The sequence below is a fragment of the Dipteris shenzhenensis genome, chromosome 4 (genome assembly GCF_047967505.1).
Source record: "Dipteris shenzhenensis isolate YYH24624 ecotype China chromosome 4, Dip_SZ_1.0, whole genome shotgun sequence".
Lineage (NCBI taxonomy): Eukaryota > Viridiplantae > Streptophyta > Polypodiopsida > Gleicheniales > Dipteridaceae > Dipteris > Dipteris shenzhenensis.
The window spans coordinates 36,501,654-36,513,679 of record NC_141599.1 but is presented as its reverse complement, the minus strand read 5'-3'; the positions used below and the strand labels follow the sequence as shown (position 1 = coordinate 36,513,679).

Genomic DNA, 12,026 nt, shown 5'->3' with positions numbered 1-12,026 from the left:
GCTGTCGTGCCAATAAGCATTGCTAAGGCTTGAGCATCCCTCACCTCCCATGCACTGAGTTCATCCGCATCTGCTTCAACTAAAACTTCACCTCTTTTGTCCACAATGTCCTCCGGCTTGTCCTCGGTCCCAATCACTATCTTCCACAGCTTCTGTGCCAACAGATGGCTTCGGATCTTGACTTTCCAGATTGGATAGTTCGTCCCATCGAGCTTTCCAGCTTCACCAAAATTGGGAATAAATGAAGAAGGAAGATGAGTGGAGAAGGAGGAAGGACGAGCAATGGGTGTAGAGGCTTCTAAACGTTGATTCATCTCGGTGAATAGCAAACTGAAAAACTGAAGCAAAAAAGATGTACTGACCTCCCGTGCTAGCCTGAGCTGAAAACAGAATCGCCTTTCTGCCAAGGGACTCCTTCCTTCAGAGAGTGCTTTGATGAAGAAGAGTTGAGAGCCTATGGCTCTGATACCATGTTAGAGAATAGGAGGGAATGAATCACTCAAACCTCCACCCAAGATTTCTCCAACTCTTCCACACACTCAACTCAGATAGATGATCACAGATGCAATAAACACTCACTCAGAGATAACTTAAATGGAGAGAGAGAAAGAGTATATTCATCCACCGGAAGGTGGGCAGAAAATGGCTCCAAGGGAGCAATACAAAACTCAGCGAAGTGCTGGAGAAAACTGATGGAACTCTCTCTCACAAACTGAACCAGCCCTAAGTGCACAGCACAGCCTTGGAAGGAGGCTTTCAGTCTTGCACTGGATGCTGGAATAACTGAAAGAGTGGGCCTTTTATAGGCACTGCCCAGGCCCTTTGGGTTGACCGACCAGCAGGGTCGGTACCCTGTCTGGTGGCCGACCAGATGGCCCTGGAAATCTGACCAGGGTTGGCCCTGGTCGGTGGCCCTGGTTGGGCTGACTTGGCCTGCCACAGGCCCCTATTTAAGGGTGCCCTGTGCAGCCAGTCTATGCAGCTGCAGGCGCCTCCAAGTGAGGCCCAAGGCCCCCTGTTTCTCTGCTGTTGTAGGCAGCAACCAGCCCATGTGCTGGTTGCCTATGATGCCAGCCTGAGTCTTTCTCTTTCCCATCCCTCCTACCTCTCACTGCCCCTTGTCCCCTCAAATCGGGGGCTCACAGGTGGGCACAGTGAGTTTCTAACCTGCTGTTGTAGGCAGCAACCAGCCCATGTGCTGGTTGCCTATGATGCCAGCCTGAGTCTCTCTCTTTCCCATCCCTCCTACCTCTCACTGCCCCTTGTCCCCTCAAATCGGGGGCTCACAGGTGGGCACAGTGAGTTTCTAACACGTTCTAGTTGGGCAATAAGGGGGCAGGCTGGTCGGTAGGTTTGCCAGCCCCTGGGGCCTATATAAGTAGATGCTGGAGGCCTCATTATCTTATCACTTGCAGCAGCAGTTGAGGAGCAGACAGGAGCAGCAGGAAGCCCTCCCTTGGACCTACACACAGGAGGAGGAGGTGGCTGACATAGGGCTGCAGACTGAGCTCAAGGTGCTGCCCACCTAGGCGGGCTTCTGGACAGCAAGGTGGAAGGGATTTGGACGGAGAGTCTACATACGCTCGAGGTGGAGCACGCAGGCTCAGTGTTCGAGAGATATCCGGCAGATAGTAGAAGTGCCTTGTGGTAAGATCAAAGAACCAGGATCTTGTGGAACTTGGATCTATCTCTTTTGTACCGTGTCCATAGCTTTGGATGGAAATATATTGTTTTGGTGGTTTCTATATCTGGTTGGGTTATTGTCTATTTACTAGTCTGCACATCAATTTGAAGCACATAAAGCTAAGAGGTTTGGATCTATCTCTTTTGTACCGTGTCCATAGCTTTGGATGGAAATATATTGTTTTGGTGGTTTCTATATCTGGTTGGGTTATTGTCTATTTACTAGTCTGCACATCAATTTGAAGCACATAAAGCTAAGAGGTTTGTGATTCCACACCCAACACACATTGTGTGAGCTCCTGGGGGCTATTCTATCAGTTTTTCGCTGTGCATACCCTCTGTTGGTCGATTTCTAACATAATTGTATGCTCTCCTTTCTCTCTTTGTTTCATTAGTCTTATGGTTCTTTATATGTGTTTGGATATCATCATTAGTGCGGATTTGAAAGCCATTGCTTTCTCAAACCATTTAAGAAATTCATTGTAGTAGAGCCTAAAGGACATGCACTTTACAGTTCATTGTAGTTTCTACTTTAATTTTTGCATAAGTGCTGTTGTGTTTATTTTTGTGTATGTGGGTGTATATATATATGTACATACTTGTATATATTGCTTGTATATACGAAAGGCTTGTAAGGGTCTGCATTTAGATTGTGAAGACACGTTTTTAAATCGAAAAGTACGTTTTAACAAAAAATGTACTTTTTAAATCCCTGTGTAACTTGCTGCAATTTTGCAAGCAAATCCATCAGAGTACTTGTTGTAGAAATCTTTCTCAAATCTATTATGTGCGACTTATCGTGCAAGTGTGTTCCGATGGTACTTGTTAGATAGTATAGATTGTAAGAATACCGACTATGTTAATTGCATCTACTCACGTGGTGGATGGACAAAATATGAAGGACTTGCAGGCTTGAAGTTGCAAGCAACACTTATGGCTACTGTTGTCAAATTACTACTATGTACAAGAGAGTGGCCCTAATAGTTGAATCACCATTGCAGGGAATGAACTACTTAAGAGATTTCTTTCTACTATTACTTAGAGAGTTTTCGTCCAAGTTGCGGCCTGCTGGTATTGTGATAATTCTTTCTATCTTAAATGGTGCGTTGCCCTATCAGCTAGATTTAAATGCTTGTTTGGGAGAGACTAAAATGAAATCGTTTAGACTTCACAAGCAGTTTGTAGTTTGAATGAAGAGATTTGGACTACTTTTTGATTAGCCTTCTTCTTTAGTGCTAGCCTTCGTCATGGCTGAGTTTGCCCTTCACCTCCGGACTGCCGACAGAAACTTAGTATGAAGACTTTGTATAAATGGATGCTCAAGTATGTGTGGGTGTGTGGATTTGTATGTGTGAGAGCATATTTTTATACTATGGTCTACACCCGCTGTTGGGCACTGATGACGTAAGTGGGGATGTCATAGTAGCTAGTTCCTGCTATGCGTGATGATGATGAGATAGAAATTGCACCATGTTGTGTTTTTAGAGGATGAGTTTGGGAATGTTCTTGGATTCATCTAGGTATATTACTTAGAAGAATGTCTTTCTAATGAGTAACCATTGCCATAAATGAACACTTATTTCTACAGAATAAACATTGCTACCATTTTTCTTTCTTTGTGGAAGTCAGATGTCTTATTCCTCTCCTTCTCTCCCTCTCTCTTTGAGAAGCTCACAGTTGAACGTGATCTAAGCTTGTCATTACTCCTTCACATTAAAAGTTTGACATGTATTCAACATGTTGGTGTTTTGTCTTGTCCAGCTGTCGTTATTGATCCATCCTGACAAATGCAAGCATCCAAAGGCAAAAGAGGCTTTCGGAGGTAATTACGTTACTCCATAGTTTTCATTAGCTTAATCTTAAATAAATTCACGTGCATATGATTACTAGAGCTGCTTAGTGTGTGGATATGTATGTGTGAGAGCATATGTTTATACTATGGTCTAGCACCATTTGGGGGTGCTGATGATGTGAGTGGGAATGTCATCGTAGCTAGTCCCTGCTATGTGTGATGGAGATTATGGTTTTCAACTTTGTGAGTGAATGTCATGAGATTGAAACTGCACTATGGGTTGTGTTTTTAGAGGATGAGTTGGGGCATGTTCCTGCATTCATCTAGATATATGTTCTTGCTGTATTAGCAGACATGCAAATTTCACCTTGTGAAGTCTTTGTCCATGGACTTGCTGGTATTGCAATAAATTCTTTCTATCTTAAGTGGTGCTGCTCTATCAGCTAGATTGTCCAAGCTATTTCTGCTTAGACATGCTTGTTTGGGAGAGACGAAAATGAAATCTTATAGTCTTCACAAGCAGCTGTAGCTTGAATGAAGAGAATGTGGACTACTTTTTGACTAGTCTTCTCCTTTGCTGCCAGATTTTGTCATGGCTGAGTTTGCTGTTGACCTCCGGAGTATTGGCAAAATCTCTGAGTGTGTGGATATGTATGTGTGAAAACATATGTAGCTAGCTCCTTCTATGCGTGATGGAGATTATGGTTTCCAACCTTGTGAGTGACTTAATAGAAATCGGAGCTTAACATGTTTGCTCTCTTTCAACCCGAAGAAAAGTGATCATGTAATTCTTCACATAAAGTACTGAAAATAAAATATACAAGCTTGAGAGATATCGGCACCTAAACAACACGTTTTATTATATAGAAAGACTCAATTGTAGAAAAGGACTGCCACTCCTCCCTATCGGGCTTGTCATGGCTCACAACAGACATTGTAAATGACCAGTGACTCAGCGACAAAGGCTCAAGCACAAGACACTACATAGGCTGACAGAACCACTCAAAGACTTGCTGTAAGATGACACAACACCAGCAACGCTACATGCCTATATTATTCTCGGGAACCAGCTCCATAAATAGAGGTTGAAGGTGCTGCTGCGATGCCCACAAGATGACCATAGCCAGGAGAGAAAGGCCAGTACCGCTTCCACAAGAGAACCACCTCGTGCTAGTGCCAGGAACCAATCAGAGGAGACAACTGTGATCAGCAGACCAATCACCAACCTGTAGAGCCACGCCTCTCAACTCTCATCTGAGCTGTGCATCCATGAACCGACCGGGGAGGAAAGGATCCATAACTTTGGAGGGCCAAGCTTTCAGGAGCTACTTAGTGTGCTACATGACAGCTTGCCATGTGGCAAGAAACTTCTAACTGTCTTCAACCTTAGGGATGCAACTCACACCCCCCTACGAGGTTCACCATGTCCAAAGGAAGAAACCCAACATTCCCCCCCAAACCAAGTAGGGGGACAAAACACAGCCAACTGCACAAGATTGAGTGAGAAAGACAAAATTTAAAAAACTCCACTACAGCCTCATATCACATCTTTGGAGCAGCCATTTGAGGAGCAGTTTGGAGCAGCAGTTCAGCACCCTTTGGGCCCACTTCCCGGAGGACAAAGAAGGCTGAGGAGCTGGAGGCATAGCTCATTGGAAGCTGCCCACCTAGGCTGTACACCCAGGCAGCAAGGTGAAAAGATCAGACACGGAGACTAAGGTCTACATACGCTCATCAGGGAGCACGCAGACTCAGGGATCTAGGAGTGTCTCTGAGGTAGTAGGACAGCATCTTTTGGTGAGGACAAAGGACCACGGTTTGGTGGGACTTTGGTCCTCTGTTGTATTGTGTCTATTACACCGAAATATTTTGTTGGTCCTATATCTCTTTTGAGCATTGTCTATTTGCTGTTCTGCGCATCTATGTGAAGCACATTAAGTAAAGAAGTTTGTGATTCCACCCACAACACACACTGTGTGAGCTCCTGGGCTATTCTATCAGTCTTTCGCTGTGCGTACCCTTTGTTGGTTGATTTCTCAAGTGTGGGAACGTGAAGGCAGGCTTGATTCAAGGCTCTAGGGAATCGACTTCCACGATTGGAGGACTGCGCCCTTGCAAGGAGGAGGGCGACTCTGGTTTAGTCAGGTGTGTAAAGAGTTCTTGTCTACAAACGGTGGTGTTTATTTTTTGATTTTGCTGTGTGGTATAGCAGCAAAGATGTCGATTTTAGAAGCAGAAACCTCTTTAGCAATTGCTCTTCCTTCTTCCTCCTCTAGTCGAATTCCTTCTTTCACCATTCCTAACTTTGAAGAGTCTAGGAAATTGGATGGGACCAACTATCCTATCTAAAAGGTGAAGATCCGGAGTCATCTAGTGGCTCGGAAACTGTGTAAGGTAACAATGGGAATGGAGGCGAAGCCGGAGGATGTACTAGACAAACAAGGGAGGATACTTGTACCAGTACACGTCAGTAGAGGCGTGGGACATTCTAAAGGATCTGTATGAGATAGATAATACATCCCGGATCTTGACTCTTTAGCATCAACTCTACAACATGGATATGGATGAGGGAGATTCGGTTCATGACCATTTGACGAAAGTCAAGGTGGTGAGGGATCAACTAGCATCAGAAGGTAGACTCAAGCCAGCTGGCCTTGGAATGCTACCATGGAGTTTCAAGAGATTCGTTATGACTATGACAGTAGGAAAGAGGCCAAACCTCTGACCTTTGCGGAGTTGGGTCCTTTACTGCTACAAAAAGAGGCTCGGGAGAAGCTCTATAATAAAGATGACGACGACAAGGCGTTGCTGGCAAAGGACAGGGCAAGCCTAGCGGTGGCAAGCCGAAGAAGATGATTCTGGAGATAAAGAGGACTCTTCTAGTAAGAAGAGGAAGTAGAAGAAGAAGTGCTTCTATTGTGATGAGCCAGGCCATTTTGCGAAAGATTATAGTCTTCAGGATCAACTCTACAACATTGGTATGGACGAGGGAGATTCAGTTCATGACCACTTGACGAAAGGCAAGGTGGTGAGGAATCAACTAGCATCGGTTGGTTAGAAGGTAGACTCAAGCCAGTTGGCCTTGTGATGCTACCACATAGTTTCAAGAGCTTCGTTATGATTGTCACAGCAGGACAGAAGACCTTTACTACTACAGGAAGAGGCTCAAGAGAATCTTTATAAAAAGACAATGATGACAAGGTGTTATTGGCAAAGGACAAAGCCGGCAAAGGACAGGGCAAGCCTAGTGGTGGCAAGCCCTAGGAGGATGATTATGGAGATGAAGAGGACACTTCCAATAAGAAGAGGAAGCAGAAGAAGAAGTGCTTCTATTGTGATGAGCCAAGCCATTTTGCGAAGGATTGCATAAAGAAGAAGGCGAACAAAGATTTGGCTAATGTGGAGTCGGAGAACTGTTCTTGGTGACATCACCTTGTGTTATTGAGGTCAGATATGCAGACCTAGAAGTCACAGTGAAGATGTCTGATATTGAGATGTGGGGAAACGGGAGTCAGAGACCTTTGTGAAGGTGAAGGACAACAAGGAGTACTTGGACTCTTCGGGGTGCTTGGTTGTTGATACTAACATGAGGATCGATTTCATGGAGTGCCCTAGGGTTTCAAGTTTCAATGGATGCTGTAATTCAAAAGGGGGCATTATAGGACTACACAGGTCATTGGTATGTGCTTGCATGAGTTACATGGTTTGCTTTTAGAGCAAGCACACAGGTAGGACGACTTGGTATGTTCTTGATGTCATCAATTTGAGCCTTTATAGCATGCTATGGAGAGAATTTGCTCTTCATATGTCTCAAGAAATACGAGATTGGAAGGAATGCGCCTTCTTGGAAGGTAGAAGGGGAATTATAGACACTTCTTCCAATCTCGAAAGTAGATTATTGGAAGGTGATTATGGAGAGGGTGTACTGAAGTCAAAAGAGTACTGGCTTGAGAACTGAGTGAGAGTTCACGGTCCAGGTTATCTGAAGATATTCTTGGGATTTCATTTTTTGAGATGGTACTTTTGTTGCGGACCTTGATAGAGGGAGGACGGGTTGAAACAGACCCTGAGAGCATGGTGCCTGGAAGACTCGAGGTTGTATACTCATTATGAGGGGGATAGCGAGAAGATGGTGGCATTTGGATTGCTCAAGTTTGAAGGCGGAAACGTGACTAAAGGTGGTGGTGCCATATGGTGCTACCTTGGACGGACCTGTGTACCAGGATGGTTTGCTTGTGCAGGACCGGACTTGGAGGAGTAGGAGCCACTTGTTGAAAAGCCAGGAATGGGAATCAACACAGGATTGTTCCAGAGGGTTTCATCACGGGAGCTGCTAGAGCAACTACATCGCCTATTATCATCCTTCTCCTTGTTGATCATTTCCAGGGTCACTTCTATCTTCTCAAATCCCCTTTCCTTGATTTTGGAGATGAGACGCAAATTAGTATGGATGTATACTAATTTCTCGTATTCTTCGGAAGCAGCCTATTCCTTCTTTTAGTATGGATAAGAGAGAATGTGCTCCAATTCCTCTCACAAGGAGAAGCACATGTGCTTTGCGAGAGCACTCAAAGAGCTAATCGCTGCAAATTTGGTGTGTGAGCCCCAAATGTCTCCCACCATTTCACCCCTTGGTGCATTCTTTTTTCATCCTTTGCAATCGCACGAGCAAATGTGCCTGACATGGATTTGTAAATATCCAACTCATCACATAAGGTGCCCTGGCTGTCAACATCATACTTGGTGTATTGCTCTATGACATCCACCCACCCATCGTGCACCTCCTTGTCACCATCTGGATTTTTTTCGTGCAAATAGGATGGAGAACAAAAGCTGCCACATGCAATGGAGAATGCATCATATCCCACCTATCAACACTGAATGGGCTGGAGATGTCACATGCACCCCTGCACTTGGGTGCAAGGTGACACATTGGCTACATCGACAAGTGCATTATAGTTCTCAGATAGGAGATTTTGTCGTACTCTGTGACCCCTTTGTGAGCCATTGTCCAGGGACAGTCAGGCACAAGCTACGTAGGTCAGTCTCTCAGCCTTAGGTCAAGTCAGTAGTCAGTTCTTGTTCACTAGTACCCCCTGGAGAACAGTAGGTTAAGTGTTTCCATCTTATAGTTTAGGTCTTAGCCTAGGTTAGGAGTCCCTTTAGGGTCCCCAAGAGCTGGATAGGTAAGCAGGGAAGGCAGCCTACAAAGGCTGCCCAAAAATTCCCTTGGCAAATGAGCCAGGGAGGGCTTTTTATAGGCTGGTTGTAGGCCAACCAGTCTGTAAAACAGACTGAGTCGGTCTGTTTACAGACTGGGTTGGCTCAGTCCAGCCCTATAAAAGGGCCCCTTGGCTGCCCTGTTTTCTCATTCAGTTTGCTCTTGCCTTTAGTTCTCCTACAGCTCCACTTCAGCCTCTTGTGCAGCCCTTGAGATCCTCAGATCTGGCCCTGCTCTAGCCTCAGTCCCTTGGCCATTGGTTCAGCCTGATCTGAAGGTGACCATGCAGCACAACAGTCGGAGGTTTGGACCAGCAAACAGGGAAAGGTTTGGACACTGTTTCCTCAGCTTTCTCAGCTCTCTTTTACAGTTTACACAGCTCACTCTCAGCTCTATATTTCAGTCATCTCTCAGTTCTCTCATAGGATCTATCACTTCTAGTTTTCACTCTCTCACTCACGCAGTAACCCTGCATTCCGGTAGACAGCACAAGCCTCTTCCTTGCCTTGCAAAAGCGTCCTACATTGTCAGTGTCGACAGCATCAAGGTCTCGGTATTGGTCAGTGTTGCTTCTCAAGTCTTTGGGTCTGCTATACGTGTGCACAGTGAGCTCTTCAGAAGCGCGTTCCGTGCTCTCTTGAATAGTGTTCTTTGTATTTCTCAGTTCTCCAAGTATAAAGCGAATTCTCCCCTGACTGGGGGAGGGGGTCCTCAGTTGGTACAAGGACCCAATCGGTTGTCGACTCTACTCTCTCTCTACCCTCATCTCCTTTCTCTCTCTATGGTAAACAACGCTCATTCCTCGCTAAAGGTTTAAAGAAGGTCTTGCTGTGAATTGTACACGATTAGATAACCGTTGCATGTTACATTGGTATCAGAGCTTTGGTCTGTATCCAGCTTGACTATCGCGAGTGTATGGTTGTGTTGAGATCCGGAAAGGACACACAATCAAGCGCCATGGAAGGGTTGGGAAACGATTTCAACCACGAAGACTTTAAAGACTACCAACAAGATACGCTTCCGCCAAATGCTCAAGAAGTGATGGTGAACCTTCTAGAGCAGAATCGGATCCTGCTGCAGCAACTCGAAGAACATTCATCCCAGCTGGAAGAAAGCAGAAGACCCCTGGACCAGACAAAACAACGTCTGGAGGAAAAAGAAGCAGAAAAGCCGCTGGAAGAAAGAGGAACCACAGATTTTGAAAAACTGCTCTTGATGATGCGTGAGGAATGCAAAAATGAGGAGGCACTGCGATGCGCAGAGCTCGCCGAGGCAGAGAGGCAACAAAGCTAGACCGAGAGGCGATGCTTCTCCAACACAAACAGATGTTCGCCGCTATGCAGGCAAGTTTGAGCGCAGCAGCCGGCAGCCGTCTCCGCCACAGCTTCGCCATCGACAAAGGTAACACCACTCACTCGATCCACTCCAAATTTTGTTAAGTATGATGGTAAGTGTGACCATTCAGCAATTTTACAGTTTATTCATCAGCTTGTAGCTCATTTTCCGTTAGCACGGATTCAAGATGAGCAAGATAAAGTCCACCTTGCAACCCCTCATCTTACAGGTGAGGCGGTGACTTGGTGGCAGCATTGGGCTAGTAAGCATGCTGACCCAAACATGTTTAAGACGAATTTTGTTTGGGCAATGTTTGTGGCCGACCTCAAAGCCTGTTTTCTCCCACCCCAATATCTGCTTAACCTGGAGGATGAGTTCGCTCGTCTCTCCTAGAATGGTTTGCTTGTGTTGACATACAGTAACAAGGTCATCACATTGGCACAACAATTGGGCGTGACGGAGAGCGTCAAGATGAAGCAATTTATTCGAGGATTGGACACGAACAACTTCGACCCGTTGGATTACGAGCGGGCGCTGACTCGCACAGAATGAGGAGATGATGCTGAACGGGGAAAAGCCCAAGCAGGTTCAGAAAGATTCCAAAGCCCCGCAGCAGTCAAACAACACAGCAGTTAAGGATCAGAAGAAGGACAACTAGTTCCAAAAGAAAGACGGCCAGGCTTCTGGTCAAAAGAAGGAGTTCAATCCAAAGATGACTCTGGATGAGAAGGCTAAAGCGGGTATTACGGGAGGCTATCTACAGCCCGACGAGCAGAAGCGGTACCACCAAGAACATCGTTGCTTTCATTGCCACCACATCGCTGGACATGGCAAGAAGGATTATCCGAAGTGGCTTGCCGAAAAGGTTGTGAAAGCACCTACTTCGTCCGTCGCCAATGTATTGGCTCTTTCAGCCCCGCCTCCATCCTCAGCTACGAATGTTGTCTTCCCTGCTTTGAACGCCGTTCCCATGGTGATCTTTCAAGGTAAGAAGGAGGGCGACTTCTCAGATCCAAAGAAGGCGCTCATTTGAGCGTACGGCACAGCTGGGCATGGCAAGAAGGATTATCCGAAGTGGCTTGCCGAAAAGGTTGTGAAAGCACCTACTTCGTCCGTTGCCAATGTATCGGCTCTTCCAGCCCCGCCTCCATCCTCAGCTACGAATGCTGTCTTCCCTGCTTTGAATGCCGTTCCCATGGTGATCTTTCAAGGTAAGAAGGAGGGCGACTTCTCAGATCCAAAGAAGGCGCTCATTTGAGCGTACGGCACAGCTAACGGGCATCAGTTTATTATCCTGTTCAATATGGGGAGTTTAGAAGATGCCATCTCCCCTCAGCTTGCCAAGACAGTGGGGTGCACCTTGGTGCCTCACGAGCTTGCAGTGGACGGGTTCACGCCCGGCTTGCGCACACATCACGCATAAAGCCATCCGGTTCACTTTTTCAGTTCAGAAGGCCATGTTTACGCGGGATTTTATATTGACTCCTTTGATGGGGTGCGACATGATCCTCGGGATTCAGTGGTTCTGTGAGCATGTTCAGACGCCTAATTGGCGGCAGGACACCTTCACGATTGTGGAAGGTTTATCTGAGCCCGTCGTGATACGTGGTGATCGGAGCATACTAGGGATTCCATTAATCTCTCATATTCAAGCAGGTCGCGCTGTCCGCAAGGGTGCCATGTGTGCACTTGTCTATGTCCAGTGCCAGATCACTGCTGACACGTCCCAGCACTCCTGAAACCCCTGATCTGCAAAACAACCACACACCACGTGAGATCTGAGCAGGCTGCTCACCACCCAACCATGACATCTACGGGATGAGATCCCGAATCAGGAGATGTCCCCTCCGAGCCACGAGCTGAGCTACTGGCACGAACTCCCAATCAGATCCAAACCAGCCTGGTGTCCCATACCACCAGGTGGCGCTGTGAAGCCCTGGATCTGCCTCTGGGCCTTGGGCTACGCTAAGATGCAGGCGCGCGTCCGCGACTCAA

The 12,026-nt window shown here is 46.3% G+C and overlaps 1 protein-coding gene across 3 annotated transcripts in view; it reads left to right on the top strand.

The window, feature by feature from the left end:
- LOC147902788 (Chaperone DnaJ-domain superfamily protein) overlaps window positions 1–12,026 on the top strand; it is a 91,102-nt gene that overhangs the window by 15,763 nt on the left and 63,313 nt on the right. For all 3 annotated transcript variants that reach the window (XM_087373209.1, XM_087373207.1, XM_087373206.1), the window contains exon 3: window positions 3,445–3,505. In XM_087373209.1, the coding sequence (XP_087229335.1) occupies window positions 3,445–3,505 (61 nt within the window). The remainder of the gene's footprint in view (window positions 1–3,444; window positions 3,506–12,026) is intronic.